Below are 27642 nucleotides of genomic sequence, written 5' to 3'. Positions count from 1 at the left end.
TCAATAACCTAATTATTGTTAATTGCCCTATTAATAGTGTTGCCACTGTACATAGGGAATGCTGTCTTCGCTATTGTTTCATTCAGGGTGAGAAAGCTTGGGTGCTTTAGAATTCATGATATGCTGAGAACCTAAAAATTTGAAAAGCTATTTTTTATAAATGCAGCTTTCTAATGGGCTTGCTCAACATACAGTACAATACACATTCCCATGTACAGAGGCTTTGAAATGTAAAAATGCTTCATAAAACAGCCAGTCACAAGTTAAATTGGAAGATTTTAGGATAAGTTTTAAAGAACAAAAGTTGTTCAGTAACTAAGGCTTTGTCTACATTGGGATTTCAGCCGCTGGCATAGCTGCACCAGTACAGATTCCTAATGTAGACACAGTTTACACTGGTGCAGACTCACTCAGTGTAAATCTTGTCTACACTAGATGTTTACACCAGTGAAGCTCCACTAATGCCTGAAATTCCAGATGTAGACAAAGCCTAGATGCTGGAGAAGGAAAGATTTCCAGGTAGATGGAGTAAAAGAGTTCTTCCAGCTTGGGAGAGTCAGGAGGAAGTGATAGAAGAGGCAAACTTTTGATAAGTGGGATGATCAAATAGACAAGGGTCAAACCGCTTGAGTGGGGTGAGTTCTGGAACAACTTGAAAACCAAGTTGGCATTTTTTCATTAGATTTTTGAAGATGGATAAAAAGCAGTGAAAGGTGATAGAGGAAGGAAGGAGTATGGTCTTACTTTCTTGAGTAAGAAGGTAGTTTGACCCTAGGATTCTGAAGCCCTGATAATAGGTGAGCATAAAAGAGGCAAATGCAGTAGTCAAATCAGGACATGATTAGGAAATAGGTAAGCATCTTAACAGGCAGAATTAGATTCTGGAAATATTTTAGAGAGGATGATAAGTAGAATTGCAGACAAGGGAGACAGAAGAAAAAAGAGAATTTAGGGAAAGCAAAGTCTAACTAAAGATTATCACCTAAAGATATACTGAAATATCAGTATGAAAATAGCCATAATCTGACTGGAACTTTCCTAATGCCATGGCCACTCCTTGTAGCTCATAGAGTTTGCCAATAATTTGGGCAGAATATAGCGATTCCCCTATTTTCATTGTATTGTAGATGTGAAACTGATCGATCACAAGTAGACATTTTCTAATGGTGCTGTGGTTTATTATGAATAAAAGTACAACCACAGGAGTGAGTTAGGTTCATTTTTAAGGTTAGTATTTTAGGAATATAGGAATTGCTTTACCTGATCAGACCAGGGGTCCATCTAGACTAGTACCTTGTCTCTAACAGGACTCAGTACCAGATGCTTTGGGGGGAGGGGAAGTGCAACAAACCATACAACAGGCAGTTATAGAGTAACCTGCCCATAGAAGAAGTTTGGTGTATGTCTGTGGTATGGTGAGTATGATGATAGGGAAAGCTGAATGTGTCAGGGCATTTCTGATTAATGGTCAAGTCCACAGGTTTTTTCCCCAGTGTTTCTACTCTCTCCCTGGTAGAAGTGGCTGGAATGAGGTTGTCCCCCAAAACCCACTGTGATCCCCAACCACCTCCTGTCTTGGACCCACTCTTTCCGGCTCAGACACCATGGTAATGAGTTCAATATGAAAACATAGATTTGGAGGAGATGGCTTTCAAGGGAGGGTTCCACATTGTGGCAAGAGGATCCACACAAGATAATGCTGACTGAATCAGCATTACCTTATTTTGGTTTGTCTTGCTGGTGAAAAATGCTGGGGTGAGAGAACAATGCCATACAACAGCTGGCCACACCTTCTCTGCATACATGGAGCCCAAACCCTACAGAGGAAACATGGATCAGAACCTGCTCTACCCCTTCTGTGCACTTCTAGTCAGGATCCACTGGTCTTTGCTCCCTTCTGCAAAAGGGAGAGAGCCTTTGAATCTGTCTGTCAGTGGTGGGTGGGGGAAATTGCATTCTTAGAGAGAGACAGCAAAGAGCAGTCTTCGAACAACAAAAAGGTCAAAAGCCAGACTGAAATCAGCTGAGGAATTTGTCTTTACATTTAATGTGGTCTGCTCTGAATGGGATTTCTAAGAGAGCAGAACACCGATTTTACATTATGCTAAAAGTGTTGGTCCTTACTTGTTTCTTTTGTTTACTGTTTCAAAAACCTGGGATGTATAAGGCTTACATGTGAGAGTAGAATAAGATTTTGAATATGTGGTCAATAATGGAAATGCTCTTGGTGGCAAAAGAAAACAGAATGTGAAACCATAATTGGTGATAATGGCTTGATTTTATTTCTAAATGGATATTTGGATAGTCACATGCTTTTTACACTAGATATATGTAGATGGGGGTTGTCTATGTCCAAGGAATTAAGAAATAAAAAATATTCCATGTTACAATATTTAAGGAAGCTGATCATTTCAAAATTGTTTATAAAACTACTTTAAAATGTTAGTTCAAGTGATCATACTGGCTTCATTGCACATGATGTGTGACATTGACAAATGAATTTTTTTCACCATACGTTTAATTGAATGGCATCTATCATCCTATCAGGTCCCGGGACTCAGTTATTAGTCCGTTCATTTTAGTGTTTTTTTGTTTAGTGTTTATGGTAGAACCAAATTCATGGGTACTAAAAATAAATACAACAATCATAGGTGTGTTGTATGTTTTTTATAGCCTCTTTTGGGTAAAAATTGTCACTAGGTTAGTGAACGAAGGATTGTATTCTGGTGCAGTTTAAAAGGTAATTTTAGTGCTTACAGATGGTGCTGAATTTGACACCACTCAAGGCTACCATCCTCTATTCACTGAACAGATGTAGTGCAGATAGTGGCAATAGCAAAGTTTCCTACTACAATCCTGGCGATGGGCTTCCATCCTCTTCTGTAGGGGCCATCTCTCTGAGTGAGAGGAGAGTTAAATCTCCATGCTCATTTAATCCTTTTCCTGTCTCCCGAGACTAACAATGAGGGTGACAATTGATGCAATACTCCTTTCTCAACTGGAACTGCCCGCTCATTTGTGATAAGAAAGTGGGGGGCTTAGTTTTGGGGGATTTGAAATTTTGTTACTTTCTATCATTTTAACAATTAAAAACAAAACAAAAAGGCAGCTTTTGGATGTCTACTTTTGCATGCCACCTCAGTGTGACCACAAATTTGAATAGGGTTTTACCCTCAGCTATGCTGCTTTTAACTTTCACTTTTTATTAACACAGCTAATGTGAAAGCAAAGTGTTTCATGTTGCCAATTTAACTTCTTTAATGAAAAGTGAATGTTATAAGTTGGTGCAGCTGTGGGTGAAGTTCTGATGTCACCCAATGGGAAAAATAGGTTTAAAATTGAAATTGTTGGCACAGCAGTGGCTCTCAATAGTGCAGCACCTACAGTTGTGACTCTTAACTTTAATGAAAAAGATTAATTTGAAACATTAAAGTCTCCCAATATAGATTAAAAAAAAAGTGAGGTTATAAGTGCCTAGTGCTAGACTGTGATGGAAGTGCTTGCTGAAAGCAGAAGACAATCACGTGCTAGCCCTGAGAGCTTTTAAAGCACAAGTCCTTTAAGTTTAAGGCTCCAAAGTGGTTCTGAATCCAGTAGTATATCTTACATTTTTGTAAATGACATAAAATGTAAAATGTAGTGCAGCACTGATTTTACAAATTGTGTGGATAAATTATAACAACCTCTTGAACTGTGAGCAAAGGGATTATAATTCTGACCATAATGCATAATTATGGTTTATGCATAATTATTCATATTCTATCTGTCTTGAAAAAATGGCTACAGGAAGAGGATATATTCAACTAAAATATAAAAATAAAACTTGTAAACTTTGTTCATTTAAAAAAATGCAAATGCTGTCTAACTGCAAGAAAGAACACTATGACAACAGTTCTCAAACTTTAGCAACCTGAGGACCCCCATTTTGATTTAAAATTTTTCACAGACCCCCAAGCCGGCTTCTGATTTTCCCCGGGGGTGCTCAACCCCTGCTCAGCCCCAGACCCCACCCCCACACTACTCCTTCCCCCAAGGCCCCACCCCACCTCTTCCTGCCCCCGGTCCACTCCACCCTTCCTCTTCCTCACCTCTTCCCTCCCCTTAGTGCACCCTGTCCCCGTTCCTCCCCCTCCCTCCCTCCCACTTTAAACGTTCTGTTAAAAAGTCTAATTCTTGACAAGAAAGGTAGATAAAAGTTCCTGAATTTCACCGATGCACTAAAGCAAGAAAGACCACTACTGATTGCAGCAGTGAGCCCTATAACATGAAGTCTGGATTCCAATTAATCTAAAGGCAGTCAGTCCTATTTTTTTTAAAAAGAAAGACTTAATAATGTGTTAGTAGCAGAACCATAAACCCACTGAATTCTTCTAAACATGGTGTCAACTTCGCCTTTAACTATAAGATTACCTATATAATGCCACTCATTACTGTATGTCTTCACCGCTGATGAAATTCTCTTATTTAGATCTGTTTGGGAGTTGGCTGGCTGCTTTTACCCCCCAGACCATTTTTATTATTTGTTCTGGAGCTCTGCAGAGAATAGCTTGGTTGCTTTAAGAATCTATTTCAGATTTCAGACTGCTGCGCTGGGCATCACAAAATGGGGAAGAGATGGCCAGCCCTCTGTGGAGATAGAGGTGGTTAGGGACTATTTAGAAAAGCTGGACGTGCACAAGTCCATGGGGCCGGACGAGTTGCATCCGAGAGTGCTGAAGGAATTGGCGGCTGTGATTGCAGAGCTATTGGCCATTATCTTTGAAAACTCGTGGTGAACCGGGGAAGTCCCGGATGACTGGAAAAAGGCTAATGTAGTGCCAATCTTTAAAAAAGGGAAGAAGGAGGATCCTGGGAACTACAGGCCAGTCAGCCTCACCTCAGTCCCTGGAAAAATCATGGAGCAGGTCCTCAAAGAATCAATCCTGAAGCACTTGCATGAGAGGAAAGTGACCAGGAACAGCCAGCATGGATTCACCAAGGGAAGGTCATGCCTGACTAATCTAATCGCCTTTTATGATGAGATTACTGGTTCTGTGGATGAAGGGAAAGCAGTGGATGTATTGTTTCTTGACTTTAGCAAAGCTTTTGACACGGTCTCCCACAGTATTCTTGTCAGCAAGTTAAGGAAGTATGGGCTGGATGAATGCACTATAAGGTGGGTAGAAAGCTGGCTAGATTGTCGGGCTCAACGGGTAGTGATCAATGGCTCCATGTCTAGTTGGCAGCCGGTATCAAGTGGAGTGCCCCAAGGGTCGGTCCTGGGGCCGGTTTTGTTCAATATCTTCATAAATGATCTGGAGGATGGTGTGGATTGCACTCTCAGCAAATTTGCGGATGATACTAAACTGGGAGGAGTGGTAGATACGCTGGAGGGGAGGGATAGGATACAGAAGGACCTAGACAAATTGGAGGATTGGGCCAAAAGAAATCTGATGAGGTTCAATAAAGATAAGTGCAGAGTCCTGCACTTAGGACGGAAGAATCCCATGCACCGCTACAGACTAGGGACCGAATGGCTAGGCAGCAGTTCTGCGGAAAAGGACCTAGGGGTGACAGTGGACGAGAAGCTGGATATGAGTCAGCAGTGTGCCCTTGTTGCCAAGAAGGCCAATGGCATTTTGGGATGTATAAGTAGGGGCATAGCGAGCAGATCGAGGGTCGTGATCGTTCCCCTCTATTCGACATTGGTGAGGCCTCATCTGGAGTACTGTGTCCAGTTTTGGGCCCCACACAACAAGAAGGATGTGGATAAATTGGAGAGAGTCCAGCGAAGGGCAACAAAAATGATTAGGGGTCTGGAACACATGACTTATGAGGAGAGGCTGAGGGAGCTGGGATTGTTTAGCCTGCAGAAGAGAAGAATGAGGGGGGATTTGATAGCTGCTTTCAACTACCTGAAAGGGGGTTCCAAAGAGGATGGCTCTAGACTGTTCTCAATGGTAGCAGATGACAGAACGAGAAGTAATGGTCTCAAGTTGCAGTGGGGGAGGCTTAGATTGGATATTAGGAAAAACTTTTTCACTAAGAGGGTGGTGAAACACTGGAATGTGTTACCTAGGGAGGTGGTAGAATCTCCTTCCTTAGAGGTTTTTAAGGTCAGGCTTGACAAAGCCCTGGCTGGGATGATTTAACTGGGAATTGGTCCTGCTTCGAGCAGGGGGTTGGACTAGATGACCTTCTGGGGTCCTTTCCAACCCTGATATTCTATGATTCTATGACACCCTCCATTCTTTGGAAATACATACCATGGTGCTTCTTTGAAAATTCTCTAAGGCACTGCAGCAGTGGTATTGGCCAGCCCCTCAGCCATTCTACCATCACAAACCCTGTGAACCACTGAGAAAGTGCCACAAGGTACAGGGTGGAGATACATGGACCCACCACCATCCCTAGAGCCCTGCGCGAATACAAAAAGGTAGATCTGCATCCAATCCACATCCACCAGGATCAACCTGCAATTGGAGCTGCAATCCGCTAGCTGTCTTTTACCTGAATCCACATCCTCAGCAGCAAGCTGTCTGTCATAAATATAAAGGGAAGGGTAAACCCCTTTAAAATCCCTCCTGGCCAGAGGAAAACTCCTCTCACCTGTAAAGGGTTAAGAAGCTAAAGGTAACCTCGCTGGCACCTGACCAAAATGACCAATGAGGAGACGAGATACTTTCAAAAGCTGGGAGGAGGGAGAGAAACAAAGGGTCTCTGTCTGTCTATATGCTGTTTTTGTCGGGGATAGACCAGGAATGGAGTCTTAGAACTTTCAGTAAGTAATCTAGCTAGGTATGTGTTAGATTATGATTTCTTTAAATGGCTGAGAAAAGAATTGTGCTGAATAGGATGACTATTTCTGTCTGTGTATCTTTTTGTGACTTAAGGTTTTGCCTAGAGGGGTTCTCTATGTTTTGAATCTAATTACCCTGTAAGGTATCTACCATCCTGATTTTACAGAGGGGATTTCTTTACTTCAATTTATTCCTATTTCTATTAAAAGTCTTCTTGTAAGAAAACTGAATGCTTTTTCATTGTTCTTAAGATCCAAGGATCTGGGTCTGTAGTCACGTAGGCAAATTGATGAGGCTTTTTACCAAACCTTGTCCAGGAAATGGGGTGCAAGGTTTTGGGAAGTATTTGGGGGGAAAGACGTTTCCAAACAGCTCTTCTCCAGTAACCAGTATTTGTTTGGTGGTGGTAGCGGCCAATCCAAGGACAAAGGGTGGAATATTTTGTACCTTGGGGAAGTTTTGACCTAAGCTGGTAAAGATAAGCTTAGGAGGTTTTCATGCAGGTCCCCACATCTGTATCCTAGCGTTTAGATTAGGGGTGGAACCTTGACATGGTGGCAGAGTTTTTTTTTTTCCTTTGGAAAGGAAGTCCAGAAAGCAGCTGAAACTGAAAGCAGCTTGTTTTTTCTCTGCTTTGTGGCCAAGCAGAGACAAAAGGGGATTATCTTTGTGAATTGCAGGTTTTCTTTGCCTGGAGGCAGGGTACTTAACTCCTGCAGGGAAATTCACAGTCTTCCAACCCAGAGTTTTTTTTTTTCCCTAAAAGTAAACGGGGGGGGGATGGGAGGGTGTTATACCCACTTGCCTGGAGACAAAAGTGGCAGGGGGTTTTTTTTTGTTAGGATTTTGATTTTTTACAAGGAGCACAAGTTGGAAAAGGAATTTTTTTTCCCTTTAGGCTGCTGGTAAGCAGGTTTCCAAGTAGTTGGAGGTTTTTTGCTTTGATTTGGGCCCAGAGCAGAGACAAGGGAATTGGAATAATTGTCCACATCTGATTATGGACAAATGGGTCTTGGACATCATATCAACTGCCTACTTTCAGATGAGCTCCTATCTATCCTTTCCCCAAAAGTCCCTTCCTCCATACCTATTCAGGGACCCCTCTCCCAAGATGATTCTCAAACAGGAGGCAGATTCTCTGATGCAACTGGAGTAACAGAGTCCGTACCTCCTCAACACAAGGGGACAGGAGAGCTTTTACTGCAAATATTTCCTAATCCCTGAAAAGGCAGAGGGGCTGTAAACCCATCTTGGATCTCAGATAGTTGAATGTCTTCATCTGCCACTCAAGATTCAGGGTGATTTCCCGAACCACTATAATCCTCTCCCTGAATGTCATCAACAGTTTGTGGTGCTCGATTTAAAAGACATTTGTTTTCTTGTAGAACCAGCACACAGGGAATTCCTGTGTTTTACAATGGGCTCAGTACAAGGTTCTCCCCTTCAGCTTTTCTTCAACTCCAAAGGTCATGGCTGTGGTAGCAGCACATCTGTGCCGTCACAGTTACCATATATTTCCATACCTAGACAAATGGCTCTTCAAGGGTTGATCATATTGAGAACTGCAGGTAGCACTCACTGTCCTACTTGCCCTTTGCCACTCCCAGGATCTTCAAGTAAGTCCACTTCAAACCCACAATAACTATGGAATTTATAGGAGCAGTCCTGGACCCAGGGCGGCCAGGGCTTGCTTACCACAGGACAGATTCCTTGCAGTAAAGGACCTCGATATCCAAATTCAACTTTGTCCTCAAACAACTGTCAGGTTCTGCTTAGTCCTCCCTAGGCCACACGGCATCATGTGCATATGTGAGACGCCCCCCTCACCAAACTTCACCTGTGCAGCCTCCAGTCCCTGGCTGAGAAATGCCTGTGCCCTGAGCAGGGTCTTCTTTTTTGATGAAAATCTCACTTCCTCCCAGCATCTCTCACCTTCTGGGAGAAGACTGAAAATGTTTGTGTGGGAGTTCCTTTTACTCCAACTCCACCCACAAGAATGCTTGTCACAGATATGGCTCTTCTTGTCTGGGGAAAGCACTTGGATGATCATGCATCTCAAGGTTCCTGGACTCCACAGGAGTCCATGTTCCACATCAACCTCCTTGACCTTATACAGAGCATGCAAGCAAATCCTGCCTTTATCTGATTCACTCAAGTCCAAATCAGGTCAGACAATATGACCGTTGTATGTTATATAAACATCTGGGGGGAAGCGAGGTGCACACTATTCTATACATAAGCAGTTTAGCTAGGGAACTGGTGCATCCAACATCATATCACCCTCTCTGCAATCCACTTACCAAGACAATGAATTTCCTAGCAGACAGCCTCAGTTGGCATGAGGACCACAAATGGATGCTCCATTCATCTGTGGCCCAACAGTTATTTCTTCACTGGGGATTCCTGTCTTGGGACCCCTTCACTCCTTAACCCCTTGCAGGCAACAAGAAATGCCCGGCTTACTGATCTTGTAATGCACAGGGACGTAGCTCCAGAGGATATGGTTTCCTAGTGCAATGGTCAGACTCACTGATGTTGGCCTTTCCTCCCATCCCCCTCTTACCATGTGTCTTCATGAAAATCAAGGTGGACAAGGTAACAGTAATCTTAATACCTCCTTGGTGGCCAAGGAGGTTCTGGTTCTTGATAGCTCTCCAGGTGGCCTCCCAGCCATGCATTCACTTACGGACACCTCAAAACCTACTGTCACTGAAGGGGGCAGAATCAACGACCCCAACACAACATCCGACAGCCTGACTTTTGGATGGACAAGGGACTTTTAGAGAAATCCTGCTCAAACGAGGTCCAAACTGTCCTCCTCAGTAGCAGTTCTCCATATTACAGATGGAGATAGTGAGTCACAAATAGGTTAAATGAGTTGTACTAGGTGACAAAGCAAGGCCTGTTCAGATGTGCCCTTGAGCATGTGCTTAAGTCCATCCCTTTTCTGCAAAGCATAAATTTATACACTACTGAATGCCAAATAAATACATGTTTAAATTCTTTGCTGAGTAGGAATGGATTTAAGTAAGTTCTTAGTTGCTTTGCTGAATCAATTCACAGATGTCTCAGATCTGAAAATAGAACCCAGATCTCCTTATTCCCAGCCTTCTGCTTTAACAATTGATTAGACCAACCTATCTGTCTTAAGCTTTTATGTTTGCCTGATCACTGTAGTTTCAAGTCGCCTTCTGTACGTCATCTTAAAGTTTTATTTTGGCTGGTATAACTTTGTTGTCATTAGAGATCTATAGTCTTTTGCTTCTCGTTACCTGTTCTCCAGAAGGTCTCTAGCCAAGCTATCCTTAACTATGCCAGCAGCCACAAAATCACTGCTAGATGCTATTGGAAGATGATGCTAGCATGTGTGATGACAGTGTCAGACAAATCTTGAAAAAGTCTTTCCTCCAGTTTGTTCCTGTTGTGGTGTTTTTTGGCATCAAAGCTTTAATCTACATGTAGTATCAATTGGAAAAATAATCCCAGTTAAAAACAGTACAGTAAATTCAGAGTGAGTTTTCCCTTACCTGCCAAAATTCAGTGTTGTAGTTGTGTTTGTCCCAGGACATTGGAGAATATCAGTTATGAGATATTCAGAACTCCCTACAGCTATGTCTGCCATGTTAGGATCTGGTCTTGTCCCGCTCCGAATTCATGCTTTCCATTTGCTTTTCTTCATGGACCTTTAAGTTCCTGCATTTTTAACGAGAGCACAGTATAAGATGTTCCACACACACACACACGCATAAAAAGCAGCATCTTAGTGATTGCAAATTATTCACTGTTTCTTTTCTGAAGCCTCAGATCTTTCTCCAAGTTGGAAAGGTAGAGGGAAGAAAAAGGGTAGAACTACTATTCCATTAGCATTTGTGTAAATGACATAGGAGGAAACTTAATATGCAAAATAATATACAAATAATAAATAATTACACCTTTCGTGTGTCAAAACAAGTATAATTGTTCACATGGGAACCCCAGGGTTTATTTTTACTGTGACTGGGTATGGTTTTGATACATAACTATCTGAATTTTAGCCAATCATATAATACATTCAGAAATTACAATAATACATTTGTAATCTGCTTTTAAATTTGTTTTGTTTTGTTTGAGTGATTACTGAATTCCATGAAACTGAGTTCAGGAATTTCTCATTACTCTTGACCTTTAATACATAGTTACTGTATGCATAAATGTGTGACATAATTGTCTTAAAATATGCAGGCAATAATTTGTTATTAGTATTTATATACAAATATATAAATACCTATAGAGAGATACTCTAAGGATCACATTTATGTAATCATATAACTTTATTCTTTCTACATCTGAAAGCTACTTATGTCTATTTCTGAAGGGAAAATATCTTGTAAGGATTGCTTTTAGGAGGGTCTCACTGGTAGTTTATAGAATGACAGTTAATAGAAAGGAGTCCATGTCTTGGCTGAGCCTTAAATATGTGTTTTTACGCCGTAAACACAGTATGCTTCTACAGAATACTCACATTTTTAATTGTGCTAGTTTGATGATAGCTGAGAGAAGGACTTTATAATAGATTTATGCATTCTGTATTGATACCAGCTTTAACCTTAGAAAATGTTTCTGTTAATGAAATACTTGAGTATAATTATTTGATTGTGAAGGATTTTAAATCAATAAATGATAAAAGATAGTGTAAAATATTTGAATGATGCTTCTATCAGATGTTTTTCTTTTCTGAGTTAGGACATTGTTGTTTCATAGCAAATGCATGTATACGTATTAAATAGCCAGAACATAAACTTCTCTTGAAACTTTAGAATTGGTAATAACAGAAATAGATTGGGTTTTTTATTTAAACTTACAGTGTAGATTTTATTTACAACTGAATATTTAACAGTGTATTGGGTGAGGCCTACAGGCTTGAAATTGCACTTCTATGACTTTAAGCATCCCATCTTTGACACCTTGTATCCTGTTCCCTTTTCTTTGCTATTTTTTAACTTACTGCAACAGATGAGGGGTTCTTAAACCATCTGTTAACCTTTTTCCCCATTTTTTTAAAACATGTAGAGTCGCTCAAGGCAAGAAGACCCAGAGCAAGCTAGATTGAAACAAAAAGCAAAGGAGGTAAGCAGAGCTAGAGATCATTACACTTGACATTTCAAGGCTTGAACATATTAATTTTTTATGCCTTGCTACTTGTATATCGTTAATAAAAATCTGACTAAAACTTTTAGGATGTATTTGTTGCTTTGCCTTTGATCTTAATGTTTGCAAACTAATACATTAATACATGTGAAGCCTAAGGAGATTTTATAAGAGAATATTTCCATACATTACATTTTCATTTCCATTTTAGGTAGCTGTAGCTTTTGTTGGGTTGTTGATGATGACAGCGGCATTAGATTTTGGTGGAAAATATATGCCTTTGTCTTTCTGTAAAATGTCACTTCCTAGAAATGTGTTATTTTAATTACTAGTTTTTGTTTTTGTAACAATTAATGTTTTTAAGCTTGATGTTTTATTCAGTCATCATTCTTAGTTACTGTAGTCTAAAAATCATCAAATAACTGCATTTGAAGTTTTGATATTATAGTTGAAGGGTCCAGTTCTGTGAGGTGTTGAGCATCCTTAACTCACACCGAATTAAGGAGCCTGCCTCTTGCTTACGGTTACCCTATGTACTTAAAAGGATCAAGTCATAACTTTATTTAGAAAGACATAAAATATCTCTCTGTTAAATGCAATTATTATTTAAAAAACCAGTATCAATAAGATACCCAGCAAACCCCAATCCCGGTTAGCTGAAGTTAAATTCCATTAATTGTATTAATGAAGTCCATTAGGAGATAATATATACAGAGATATTTGTTTGACAAATATTTTACCTATTTCCCTGGTATTCCTGTTCTATATTTGTTCTGTGTGGTCAGTGTTTTATAATTTCCATTGCTATACAGATCTCATGTATATATGGTGAGAATAAAGAAAAATGCTCTTTTTTGAAGTACATAGATGAAATGTATATTAATTTCTTCCATAACGTGAATTACTGTGAATAGATATGAAATATATAATGAAGAAGAAATGTCAGAAAGAGTTCATTTGAACTTTTTGCCATGGGTCACTGCCTGTCTGGACTAAGGATTTTGAAAATATTTTGAAAATTTCACAAATCAACTATTTTCCTGGAAAAGCCCTGGAATTGTCATACCAGCTACCAACAAAGATACCCAGGCATAGATACAAAAAGAAACTCAGTTTTGAAAATATGTAAAAATAATTGAAGGTAATCAAACGTAGCAAAACAGGCTGTTGAGATAACCACAAAAGCTATTCTACCGTTGAAAGTGAGAATGAGGTACAGTTCAGACATTTGTAGTTTATACTGCCTGCAAAGCTAAGATAGTTATTAGATTTAATTCTTTTTTTATTATTTTGTCATTGTAAGTAAACTATCCGAGAAACATTTGCCATTTGTTGGTGATATGGTGTCATAATCTCTCATTGAGTGCTCTTCTTATTAGTTAATTGGAAGGTAGGGGAAGGAAAAATGGTCTCTTTTAGTAAAAATATGTGTTTTAGCAAGTAATCAGACTGAAATAAGATGAATTCTGTATAGCTGTGCTGAAAGATTTACTGTCTAGCAGATTTGGTTGCTTTTGCTCTGAGCAACTGCAATGAGCATCTCTTTTTCTTACTGTGAAATATTCAAAGTAATTTTGATATATATTGCATTTCTTGATCCACTAGGGGGAGTGATGCTGTACACACTTGTGAATAGAAGAAAATGTTAAAAAATTAATAATCTTGCTTTATTATTGAGTTAGCAAGTATTTTGGTGGTAATCTAATTAGTAATGCCCAGATCAAACTGCTGTGTGACTTTAAAATAGTAATTGTTCCTGAATATGGTAACTGGTTGGAATGAACAAATGTAGAATGAATACCAGGTTTTCTGTTTCAGAATGCTGCACCCTGTTCTTTTGTACAATAGCCCTGCCTTGTTTCCCACCCTTCTAATGAAACTGCATAATTCGCTGGCTCTCTCCCTCTCTCTGAAGTTGAATTTCATTCTACATATTTAAAACCATATGACTATAAGATAAGACTAATTTTTCAGTAATTAGGGTTCTGAATTTTTTTCTTCAGTTTACTGAGATCTTTTCACCTACAAATATTTAAATATATTTAATATATATTTAAAATATATTTTGCAGTGAATGTCCTCAAAAGGGGTGGAGAGTACAAAAAGTAAGTAGGAGTGTATTTTAGTTTAGGGTGGTTTGTTTTTTTTTCCATATAATTTAGTTGGATCAGTTGCTGAATGAATACTGACACTGAATACAGTTGCATTGGTGCTACTGAGACAAAACGACTGACTTTGCAATACAAAAGATGATATACTAGCCACATGGTAGTTGGGGCATTATATTATCTGAAATTAAAGACTTTGAATTAACTTTTCAAAAAAGTCTCAGTTTTATAACTTCTCTGCCAGCTGGTCTGCTCTTAAATGTGCAGATGATCTATATTCAAGAGGAGATTTGGGTCTCCCTCCAGGTTTTGTAAATTATGAAGGTGATATTGTTAGCTTTATGAAGATTAGGGAAATATTGATTTCAATTCCGCTAATCTATAAAAATGACTTGAATGTTGGATTTTGAAGACACTTGTTGCTCATTTGCCGTTCTGGCTGGTGGCTAGACACTATTATTTAGTCAGGTATGCTGAGGACACCCAAGTCTCTTATATTATGCACAGCGCTTTGGAGCTTAGTCTTATTTCCTGGATAGCGTTGGCGCTTGTGAAGCATAATGGATGTTTTATGCTTGCAAGTCATAAATTTGCTCTTTTGATAAAGATTTGAGAATTTTACCATTATCTGGAAGGGTTCAGAGGCTTTGTAAATGTATAATGTTTCAAGGCTGTTGATATACCTGTATTTGAAGGGTGACACCAGCCAGCATATTCCTTCTATTACCCACCCAAACATTCTGGCATTATCTCTTTATTCTCATTTGTAGGGTGATTAGGACTGGGCTCTGGATCCATCCCAGGTAAACTCAGAGTCAAAGTGGGTGGAGACTGTAGAAGCAAACAGAAGTCCCAGGTGTGGGCACTAGAAATAAAGACAATGATGTGCAGAGAATGGGATCAATGGGGGAGATGAGAGAGAAGTATATAAGGGGAGAAAGGTGAAATCTGAAAGGAGTGGCTTAGCGATGGTTTATGGAGAAGACAAATCTAAAGGATGAAATACCTAGTTTTAGAGTTGGGAAGAAAGATATCAAAGTATAGGAAAAAATTATAATAGGAAGAGATAAGGGAAGGAAAAAATAAATAAAAGCAAAGGGTACAGGTTCTAAAACTTCCTTTTATGCTCAGGACCTCTGGACAGTCACATCTTTTTTTAAACCAAATTAGCAGAAACTAGTTTTAAATTTGGTTAAAAAAACGTATTAAACATCATAACTAACCTAGTTATACATAGCCCTACTGTGGACACTATCTATCACACTGAGGCTTTATCTACACACAGGCTTGCACTTTTTTAGTTATACTGATGCAAACTCCTATGGTGGTCACTCTTATTTTTGTTTGAGTGACCTATTTAGGTTTAGTTTAAACCTGTTCCAAATTGATTTAAGATAAATGAAAATAAGTGTTCACACAGAGGTTTACACTTGTTTAACTTTCAATTAAAATTCATGCCTTCATTAAACTGGTGCAACTCTCCTTGTCGACAAGGACAAGGAGGTGATCAGTCAGTGTATTTTAATATTAAACCTATTTAACAAAGTGATGCAACATTATCTTTAAGCAAGTTTATTGCAAGAAAAATGTTCCTCTTCACTTGTATACTGAACTACATGAGTATTTAAACCTAGGCTACATTCTGAAATAAGAAAGATACAGTGTGATTGTCAGTTGAACCTGTACAAGGATTAGCAACATTTGTGGACAACATTTACTTTTTATTACATTGTTAAACCTTTCAAAATCAAATTTTAAAAAATATGATGGCAATTGTTCAGTCATTTGAAAGAATGGAAAGTCAACTACAAATATGTATTAGAGAAATGAGTTCTCTAACATCCATAAAAAGGGTTCATTAAATAGGACATAAAACAGACTATATAACTTCTAGCAAGATTAGAGAAAGATTAGGAATAATTAAGTCAGCATCTAGTAATTAATAATATAAATGGTTTCAAAGAAAGATAGAGCAGGTGAGATCCTGAGCATCCTTTCTGTTATGGATAACTTGCTATATATTCAGTGTTCATTAACTGAAATGCCTGTTTAGGCTGAAAGTGAAGTAGCTGAGTTTGTTCATCCTAATAGATTAACTAGGTTAAAATCTTTGTGTCATCACTAACAAAGGAAATTACATAGTAATAAAAACTTAAAGTAAACACCATGAACACAGTATAGTAGGGCATGCTTTCCGAGTCCAGATCAATTTAGATAACCCCCAGTCAGAATCTGGTCTCACAGGCACTGTACTCCATGTGTGTGAAATCTTGGCCCCATGGAAGTCAATGGCAAAACTTCCATTGATTTCAGTAGGGACTAAATTTCACTTTGAGTACACTCCAGGGGTATTATCCTTATCTGTGCCAGCAGTTCACCTTTTTAATATTTGCACAATAGTAGCAATACATCTGAAATGAGAAAGCTCTTCCAAGGCATTTGTTGAGGATGGGGCAATTGTCATGTCATGCACGCAGCCCTTAGTAAAGCTCTCTCTGCTGGACATTCACCAGGTTGCTGTATCTGTCCCAATCCACTGGACCCATGTGCTATAAGCTTCCCTTGATTTGAGTAGGTTTCAATACCGGCTTTCCTTGGCCTGTCTGGCACATTTCCAGGGCACAGGCTGTCCCCATTGCAGAAATGGAGCTACATGAGCCATCTGCCCTGCACCCCCAGGTCCAGTGTTGATCCCTCAGCTTGCTCCATAACTTAAGCACACCCTTTCCCAGAACTCGAGCCATGTGAATGCTCTGTGTTTATAATTCACCTCTTCAAGGGCATGTGATAGTGAAGCAGACAAGCACACACAGATAGACTTTCACAGGAGTTTAAAATAAATTACTCTTTATTTAACATAAGGATACACAGATCTAGAGAGCTGAAAGAATGGAAAGTCAACTGCAAAATGCAATTTCCCTGCCTCAGTTTCTTCACCACTCAGTCATTCTTTGGTCATAGGCTAGAGTCCTGTAGAGAGTCCAGGATCTTTCCTCTCCTCTGTCCTCCAACATATAGCTTCTCATTATGGAGTCTCTCTCCCACCCCGCCCACCCTGAAAAAAATGACCAGTGAGAGTCCCTTACTTTGTCAGGTGACTTCCTGCTCAGTTTCATTTCAAAATCCCCGACTGGGTGATCTGTTCTGTAGTTACCACACCTCTAGTGTTCAGACAAAAAATCTTGTTTACCTTGAGCATCAGTTGTCTCTTTGTCCAAGGGTGCACCTTTTAAATGGATGATTGTCAAAGGATATTTCTACAGTGCAATTAAACACCTGAGGCTGGCCCATACCACCTGACTTGGGCTAAGGGGCTGTTTAATTGAGACGTAGGCGTTTGGGCTCGGGCTGGAGTCTGAGCTCTGGGACCCTGCAAGGGAGGAGAGTCCCAAGGCTCACGCTTTAGCCCAAGCCTGAACATCTGCACTGTAACTAAACAGCCCTTTAGCCTGAGCCCCACAAGCCCCCAGCTTGAATGAGCCAGCCTCGGGTTTTTAAATTCAGTCTAGAGATACCCAAAGTTTAACCCTCTATTAGCCCTGTGCCAGGTGCAAGAATTTCTCCTGTTGCCCTTGTGGATTTAGCTCAGCATGGAGGCAAAAGACAGTAGAGAAGGCAAAGATTAGCCTTCCAATCAAAACGGAGTTTTCACTCTGACCCAGATACAGAATGTCCTCAATATCAAACAGAATTCATAAGCTGTGTCACACCCTGTGTGGGGATACACTGAGTGCAGACTGCACCTCTTCTGTAGCTGTTGCATGAGTTTGTCAGGGAGCATGTTTCTCCCAGTGCCCTTGGAGGTGTTATGCACGCTGCAAACCTCTGGGCATTGTGGTTCCCTCCACTTTGTTGCTACACTTTCTCTGCCTCGCCCAGGTGGCTTTCATTGTAGGAGGGTTAAATTGGCCTTAAGCATCTAGCTTTTGAAATGCAGCCTGTTCTGATAATATATGCAAAAAGTGTTTGGAAAGGATGTTAGATATATTTGTACGCAAAGCTATAACACTCCTCACTCTTTAAAAAAAAAAAAAAGTGAGGTAGTCTGTCAGAGCACTGAGTACACACATTTTACAAGGCTTGAACACTGACATGAAATATGAAACCATTCTTGTTCCCAGACTAAAAAGAAAAGTTGCTTCTAAGCTAAATATTGTAATTCTGATTCAGCTCAGGATATTTGACTATTAAGATATCAAAAATAATTCTACAATAAATAATTTCTTAACATTGTATTGAGTATATCTCAATAATTCTGTAGTAGTGGTATTTGCTTGTAAATAGATTCAGATTTACTGCTATTATCCCTATATTCAGGTTTTGCTGAAAACCAAAAGCATAAGGAGTTTGGTAAGAAACAATCTATTCTTTCTTAAAGGACTTTTATAACAAATTATTTTCTGTCCAGGAATTGAGCTCCTGAACAGAAAATAAGTTTAAATTAAATCTCTGTTTAGCTCCCTAAATCATCTGAGGGTCAGAAGATTGAAAGAAAGGAGGAGAATCTTAGGAATTTGATCTTAGAATAGTGATTGATTTAATGCTCTTTTTGACCAGTAAAGGTACATCTAAACTGGAATATTTTGTGAATGTTTTTCTGTACCAATTCTGTCAATACTAAAGCTGTTGTATAGATAGAGTACAGGCATTTTTATTACTATGTGAGTAAGGTTAAATAACACAGTGGCCAAAAAACAACAACAAAAGAACAAAAAAAACCCCCCAAACCAGACAAAAGCTTCCTGTATATATTATAGCTTCCGTTGTTTGTCACCCGCTGGAGCTATCTAGTGCAGAAAAATACTTATCAACTGTTCCAGTGTGGATAAGGGCTACAGAAAACACCACAGGTCTGAATTTGGCCCATTAAGTTTTCCATTATGTTGGGCAATTGCCAACTGAACATATTTTTAGTCATTCCTTCTCTTTATCAAAATGATAGAAAAAAGTCGTGTTAAGACAAAGAGATATATCAGACAGTCAAGCTTTGGGGTAAATGGCTTTTCTACAGTTAAAGTTCCTGTGACTTTCATTCTGTGCAAACTTGCTACTCAGAAAGAAGTAGATACTCCCATGAAAACCCTCTGTATTATCAAGCATAACTAATTAGAACTATTTTTACAATATTTTTGTCTTTTTGAAGGAAGACAACATCAGACATGCAGTATGGTACCATGACCAGCACAAATCCTGATAAATTACTTCCATTGTGAGCTTTTGGGGGCAGGGCAATATATCATTATATGTGCATACAGAGTCTAGCATAATGTAGTTCTGATCCTCAACTAGAACCTCTAGGTGCTACTGAAATACAAATATTAATATCTTTAACAAATAGTTAAATATTCTTCATAGATTTTTTTTTTAACTACAGATCTGCAGAATTATCACATTCTGCTAAATTTCCAAGGCTAAAACACAGTCTAGACCCCGATCCTACAAACATTTATGTTTGTGTGTGACTTTAGGCAAGAGAGTGTCTTACTGAATTCCACAGAACTGTTCACACACATACGTGTTTGTAATATCAGGGACCAAGACTCTTCATAGCATCTCTTGCAAGGGCAGAGTTGTAAAATAAAAGAACTGTTTGGTTGGAGGGTAAGGCATGACATTACAGTTCCTATTCAGGAATGGGAGTTTGGACAATAGAAGGCAAAATGCCAAGGATCAAGAGGAAGGCCCTAATCTCTTTCCAGCCAAGTCTTGTGAAGCAGGAAAGACTGGTTTAGACAAGAAGTGGATTAATTGGAGGTGAGCATAAAGAGAGAGCTTTTTTGCCTTCCCTCTACCCCAAAGTTTTCCCAAGCTGAAGATTGCCCCTTTCAGTACAGGAAAAATCTAAACTACATCCAGTCTTCTTCAATAAACCACACTACTTCTCCCTCGAGAGAACAATGGAAGTGATCCATAGTTGGAGATGGGTTTTTGTCTTCCTAAGAATCATCCAGTGTTGATCACTGCAACAGACAGGATACTGGTCTTGATGAGCTTAATGGTCTGATCTGGTATATCAAATCCTGTATTATACCCATGTAGTGCACATAGATCTTTGTGCAGAGTGAAACAATTTATCCTACCTCATAAATGTTCATTTTTTGTGGGACACTGATTGTAGTTCTATTGTAGTTAATGTTTTAGAAGTTAATTTTACTTCTAATTATCTGCACTGGTACAAACCCGTGTTTGATCTTTCTTAGTGAACAAACTATATGTTTTGAGATTTGGTATCCCTTTAGAATAGGGATCTGAAAAAAAAGTTCCTATTGTTTACATATGTGTATTTAAACTATAATATAGAAACCATAAATGCTTCACATTTTAATTGACACCATCACTGGCATCAAATGCCATTGTTAACTAAATGTGATGAGAAATACCATGTAGTGTCAATTGGTACTAACACTTAGAATGTCTTGTTTCTGTGGTATCAGTCTGTCATGATTTTCCAACTCAGGAAATATTACATTTACAAAAGCTGCAGACAGCAATTTCAGTTAAGACAGATATTTCCAGTCAGTGAATACTAATTATGTTTTTAAAAAATCTGTATGGTTGAAGAATTAAAAATGTTTACACAGAAGGTCACATCAAATTTAATTATCCATATTTTTGCTATGAATAAATTTATTTATTAATCAGTAGTTTATTTCAATTAACAGGATAACAGCTGGAACAATATAAGTGGAAAATTAGTATCCTTATGTATGGTTTCAGAGTAACAGCCGTGTTAGTCTGTATTCGCAAAAAGAAAAGGAGTACTTGTGGCACCTTAGAGACTAACCAATTTATTTGAGCATGAGCTTTCGTGAGCTACAGCTCACTTCAGCTCACGAAAGCTCATGCTCAAATAAATTGGTTAGTCTCTAAGGTGCCACAAGTACTCCTTTTCTTTTTATCCTTATGTAAACATTTTTTGCCCTTATCGGTTTTCCTGTTACTTAAACTTTAAGAATTAATTCTTAAGATTCATGCAAAGTTTTAAAATTAGAGTCTCAAAAAGCATTTTTACCAACTAAACTTGATTTTTTTGCTGTACATATTTGAAGGACAGGCCCTTATTGTTGAGGTTTTCCCTCATTACAAAACTGTAGCTACACTAATGCAAAAAAAAAAAAAAAAGTGTAGACAAAGCCTTAGATTTAGTTCTAGAAAAGTAGACACAATCCCAGGTATTTGAGCACTCAATCCTGTGATGTATATTTAATATCAACATTTTATTGTGCTTATAGCAGTGTTATCCAGTGGATGGAGAACAGGAGGCCTGGGCTCTAGTCTCTCTCTCTGGACTAATTAGATTCTATCCGTGATTATGGTGTCAGGCTTCTTAGAATATATACATGCTATTTAAAGCTCCAAAATACAAAGACAATAGCCATATTAATAAAACATTTTGATGAGTTCCTTGTAATAACTGATAGGCTTCCAAGGGAGATTGTGAAATCCCCGTCAATGGAGGTTTTTAAGAAGAGGTTGGACAAACACCTGTCAGGGATGGTGTAAGTTTAAGCACAGGGGGACGAACTTGACTTCTCGACGTCCCTTTCAGCCCTACATTTCTATGATGCTGGCAATTATGTTTATCCCAGAACAGTCATAGGTGACAGGTGTCCTTGTGGGAAATAAGAAACTCTTAAGCTAAGTAGAAATGTTGTGACTAAAGCAATGTTTACATAAAGTACAAAATTCAGTTACTGCAAACCTAGTTCTGTAAGAAATACTTTTTTAAAATTTATCATATGGTCACATGTACCGTACTTTAAATATTTGCACAAACATGTCTAATAAAAATATGGTGATGTGAAATATTTTACTCTCCAGTGATCAATATGGTACCAAGCTAAAAGAATCTAAATACCATAAATTGTTTTATATTTAAAATATAACTTAATTCTGTGTCCTGATAAATTACAATTACATTTCTTTTGATTATTATTTGTATACCACCAGAATATAATGGAATTATCATACCTCCTGCTGACACATTTTTAGTCTCTTTAGTGCAGGTCCCAGATAGAAAAGTCTATCCCCAGTCTACCCTGACACTCCTGATACATAGTGGAAACCCCCTCTACCTGATAGTAGACTGAAAGCACAGGTGTCTGTTCTAACATTCTACAAATAATGGCCATTATTTGGCAATTTATATACTTGGTATATACTTAGTAGAGCAGACTGAAGTTTTCTGTGGCAAATGCTATAATCATCTCCAACCAGCAGGTGAAAGATGGACAAGAATACAGGGGCAGAGTTAAGCTTGGTGTTCAAATCTTTATAGCAGTTATTGAGACTTTTTTACAATGTTAGTGTTTCAAAGGGCTATTTAATTTCAACCTTCATTCTGTCAGAACAGGTGTAGAGTGTTTTTTTTTTGTTTGAGATTGTAACAACTTTTCCGTGTGCATCTCATAGTGATTTATGAAACAATGAATTAATCTTCACAAGACTTCTGTAGAATATTCTGTTATTTAACAGATGGGTAAATGAGGCAGAGAGAAGTTATGTGATTTGATATCCAGTATGTCTGTCTCTGTAGCTGTATACAATAGTCTTCCCATGTGGTTCTCCAACAGGAAACCCTGCACAACAGGATTTGGCCCTTAATTATTACATTTTTGAGGCTATATATTCCTATAAACATTTGTAAAAGTTAGTTTTGTTATCATTAGTTTTGGCACAGGTATTTTTAGTAAAAATCATGGCCAGGATGTGGGCAATAAACAATAAATCGTGGAAGCCAGAGACCCGCTGTCCGGGACTGAAGTCACAGAGGTCACGTAAAATCACGGAATCCGTGACTGACTCATAGCCTTAATTATCATCAATATCAGTCAGTTTAACCAAATAAAATATTAACTACTATTGGTTAGATTACAGGTTGTAATAAGGATAAAAGTTGAAGTATCATTTTTTGTGATTTGTAAAACAGACATTTCTGTTTATATTTAGATGCATGCATAGCTTTCTAATCATACTTAAAATACAAACCAGGCAGCTGATCATTAATGTGTCTGGGAAGACTAAAGGTGTATTGCTTTCATTTGCTGTTTTTAGTTTAGTCTTTGCATTACAAATATTTTAATGTTTTCCATTAAACACTCTACTGATAGGCACATCATCTTAATTGAATAATGAGAGACTGCTCAGCGTGTTGTTGATAAAAAAAAAGTGCTTGTTTTCCCTCTAGTAATATTATTTTTTAAAAGTAAATAAATTGCATTATTACTATTTCTAATGTAAACATTAGTCAGTGGTCAGTTTTCCCTTAAGTGTGTGTTTACCAGACATGGATTTGAATATCTGTGAAATTTAGATATCTGAAGGAAAGTCACTCATTTTCTTTGGGTTATTAGGCAGTTCAAGTAACAGTTCATAGGATTTCTTGTTCCTATTTAGTCTTGAAAGAATATTGTTGAAGCTTGCGATTAGCTTCCATGTTTTGACTGTGGGGAAGTCAGAGTGATGTAAGATGTTTTCCATGTAGAAGGGAAAAACTGGAACAAGGGTGCTATAAGTTTGTTCTATTTCTTAACTGATGATGAGCTTCTGTTGACTGAGCTGTTGCTAGTTCTTTAAAATATCTCTCAATATAATGTGGGAGAGAAGAGAAGCGACTGAAAATCATTACAAACTTCTGTGTATAAATGCAATTATAATTAATGACAGTGTGATCTTATATGCAGTGTTGTTGTAGCCGTATCAGTCCCAGGATATTAGAGAGGCAAGGTGGATGAGGTTAAATCTTTTATTGAACCAACTTCTGTTGGTGAGAAGGAAAAGCTTTTGACAAGCTCTTTGTAAGCTTGAAAGCTTGTCTCACCAACAGAAGATGGTCCAATAAATATTATCTCACCTACCCTGTATGGGCTTACACAGTTAGGAATTAGTGCAAAAATCTAAATAAAATTGTTAAATCTTCTTGGAATTAATATTGTGACTCCTCCACCCCATTCCTTACTACCCTGCACAGTTAGTTTCACAGGTAAGCTTAATTATATACGAAACAAAAATGTTTTGTGTCTTTAAACTAGAAACACAACATGTAGATTTTCTGAAGAGCCTTCTTAATCTTTATTTCTGACATGCTATCAGTATTATTACCTTTAAATGGGTATTTCACCCTATGTGACCAAACGTTGTATTCACCTGTCAAACCACATGAAAATCTATTAACTCCCCGAAAGATAAGATTAAGAAATATCATCCTGCAAGAAGTGCTCATAATATTTGGCAAATATGTCAGACAAGTGAAGTAGGCTTTAGGGGGGAGTCAAAAGATATAAAATGGGAAATTAGACTGAAATCAGGTGTTAATTGTATTCAGGAAGACAGTAGAGATAGAAAATGTTCTCTTGATAAGAAATATGTATGAAATGAATGTGAGATTGATGGGACCAGTACAGATTTTATGGGAAACTATGTAATTTCAGATTTTTATTTATTCTCTAACTTTAAACATGTACGTTTTGGTGGTAATTTTAAAAATCTGGTTTAAAAGATGTTGTTTGGAGGCATAATTGATACAGAAGAGGTTTGTTTGTTTTCTGAGAACCCACTTCGTCATTTAAAATAGTGGTGTATTGCAGGACTTGCAAACAACATTGGTATTTTAACACATTTCTGCATGGTATTTTAACACATTTTTTAATAGTGTATTACTACTATCCCAGTAGGGGGAAGTGTCTTCTGGAAACCTTTTTTCTAGAGGAGAAGGTAATGTGGACATTTTCTGCCATCCCACTAGTTAGTGCTTTTATTTGTCATTTTATGTTGCATGCTGGTTTTTAGGGCTGTGGTTAAATTGTGGGAATATATGATAACTTTTGTTGTAAGAAGGCCTAAAGTCCTGAGTCAGCACAGTGTTTTTGACATTGGTGTGCATCTTCCTGTGCTACAGAAGCAAAACAGTCTCAATGCTGTAGTGTAGTGGTAGAATCTAGGGGATACCTAATGTGATTTACTAAGAGGTACAGATCAGGAAAGTCACTGAAAGTACATTACTATCAAAGGTTACTGTCTAGGCCACCTGTGGCTCTTTTGACATTCGCAAGCTCCCATTTCAAGACAGATGAAACTAAATACTGAAGATCGATTTTAGTATATTTTAGTATAGATCTATCATTGATGATTGCCAACTCCTCTTACATAAACACCATAAAACTGCTTCTTTGTGGTTTAACAGTGGTTCTTGGAAAAAACAGGTGCAGGTGAGGGGGCAGAGATTACCTAGAGAGGACCTCAGGCCGAAAAGACTTTGTCTCCCGTTTTCCTACAGGCACAGTTCCACTGGCAAAATCCTGGGTCTCATTTACTGGCCTCTTTAGTCTTTATCAGCCCTAGACATTGGCCACAAGTTGCAACGAGTTAAACCTCTTATATCTCCTGATATTAAAGTTAAAAGTACTATTGAGTCTAAATCAACTGTGTCCACATGATACCATAAGAAAAGTGACAAAAATCACCAAATGTCTGCCAGTTTAGTCCAGCAGGAAATTTCGTTTTCTGATCCCAAAACAGGCAATCGGTGAGACCTGCAGCATCCTAAAAATACAGGTCTTACAGTACAGCTAAGAACAGAAGGGGTGAGACAGCCACCAGGAAACTTTAAATATGTGGCGGAGGAGGGGAGACATCCCCAGGGGGTAGTCCTTTGCCTGCCAGGTATGTACTCTCACATCTGAGTGCTATGCTACTCCTGCAGTCTATTCAAAATGTGTGCTCCCCCACACTGCCGGCTGCAGAGGAGAGGGCATTCTTCCACTGTGTAAAAAGAGGAATTGTTACTAGAGTGCCCTCAGAACTTTTGAATCCTGCAGTCACCTCACCTTTGTTAGTGATCCTCTGACATCATAAGCAAAGTTAGAATCATGCTGGTTCACACTTGGGTGGGTGACTTCTAAGGAACTGTTTAACTACTTGTATCTTGATTGAGCAGACTGAGGTCAACTCTACACCCCTTGCATTGTGTTAGGGGATATGAAGAATGATCCAGAGCCCACTGATGTTGATAGAAGTCTGTTCACTTCAGAGGACTTTGGATCAGGCCCACAGAGCTGCTGGAGTTGTCATGTTTCAGAAAAGAAAAGAGAGCAAGGCAGTTTTTGGTTTTGGAAGAATCTATGGCACATTTCATGAAAATAGAGGTGTTTGTTTCAGGGTCTGGGCTAAATTCCAGTGATAGTGATTAAAATATTCCTCTTTACTCCTATCTTAAACTATGGAGTATACTTTTTCACAGCCACTGCATTCTGTCCCCAGAGGTGGCTGCATTTCAATATGTCATGTGGTCCCAATCCATATTTTACCTAATTTAGAGCTGATGTGAGGCTTAATTCATATTTGTAAAGTGCCCTGAGAGAAAGATACTATGTAGGTGCAAAATATTTATTATCCTTTATTTATCTGGTAGTTCTGCTTGTGCTGTGTATAGACAGTATTTCAATTTTTTATGGTATATTGTTTTAATAAATTAGGAAATTGCTCTTGATCCCAGGTATTAATGGTAATGTGCAATTTGCTGTCAGTTGTGTCAAGTCTTAATTTCCCAAATTTTGAGCACTTTTTTTTTTTTTGCTAGATGTGCAAGTGATTTTTCAATAATTTTTCACCAAAAAAGGGGAGTCTTAGTCTTGTTCCAATTCATTAATACAGAACTAGGAGGAAAAAGATCTTCCTTAAAGTCTCAATTTGCTGTGGACAACTGGAAATTATTAATGCCAACCCAGGAGCTGTTCTCCTAAAACTATTCAACTTCTCCCCTAGTGCAACTCAAGTCTCTTGATTGTTTCCATTTATGAAAATTTCTTTCAGGCTAACATAGGGCAATGTAATACATGCTTTGACAACCTTGAGAGCTGTTGTTATCTCTATTATACAAATTTCTGAAATTGTCCTTGTTGCATAATTGATGATGGTAAAATTTCTGTAATTTGCTCCACTATACTACTAACCTTTCAAGAAATAAATGTACATTTCATAAAAACCCTCAATTAATTTTTAGTGGGGCTGAAGCTGTATAAACACAGACTAAACCTGACAGTCACCAACACAGGAACACCTAAGAATGTGGTAACCATTATCATGCAAATGCTAGAGATGGTTGAATACGTAGTGAAAGATGCAATGACCTGAATGTTTTGCCTAAGAAATCATCTTTTGGCCTGTCTGATTCAGTGGGTTTACTCTCTTGTGTTCATTTTCCAGTGTCTGTTTTTATTCTTTAAAACAGTTTGAGTCAAATTCTGCTCTTTCTCAATGGTGCAATTCTGGAGTAATTCAAATGCTGTCAGTGGAGGTATTTTGGATTTACACCAGTTCAAATAGCAGAATTTGGCTGGTTGGTGATGGATTGTATTGTCTCATAGAAGATATTACATATGGACAACTGCCTCTTATTGTTTTCTTATTTAAGTACAGTGTGGGTTTATATGTATATAAAAATCATCCTTGTATATAAAAGTTGGTGAAAAACCAACCATTTAGATATTCTTGATGTTAGATAAGATCCTATTTTTAATCTCCTATTTAGTACATTTTTTCCAATCACTTTATTTTGGTTTCGTTCTATTAAGATGCTTAGAGGAATCTAGAGCTTTCTGATCCACCCAACCGCTTGTAAACCTCAATCT

At 38.3% G+C, this 27642-nt stretch overlaps 1 protein-coding gene across 7 annotated transcripts in view; it reads left to right on the top strand.

The window, feature by feature from the left end:
• LOC140896301 (transcription initiation factor TFIID subunit 4-like) overlaps positions 1-27642 on the top strand; it is a 200623-nt gene that overhangs the window by 90626 nt on the left and 82355 nt on the right. For 6 of the 7 annotated variants that reach the window (XM_073307901.1, XM_073307900.1, XM_073307896.1 and 3 more), the window contains one exon: positions 11829-11885. The exons of the other annotated variant lie outside the window; for it this stretch is intronic. In XM_073307901.1, the coding sequence (XP_073164002.1) occupies positions 11829-11885 (57 nt within the window). The remainder of the gene's footprint in view (positions 1-11828; positions 11886-27642) is intronic. 7 annotated transcript variants of the gene reach the window in all.

Source organism: Lepidochelys kempii, chromosome 12 (genome assembly GCF_965140265.1).
Source record: "Lepidochelys kempii isolate rLepKem1 chromosome 12, rLepKem1.hap2, whole genome shotgun sequence".
Lineage (NCBI taxonomy): Eukaryota > Metazoa > Chordata > Testudines > Cheloniidae > Lepidochelys > Lepidochelys kempii.
Note: the sequence above shows the minus strand (reverse complement) of the source record. Positions and strands in the feature narration are given on the sequence as shown.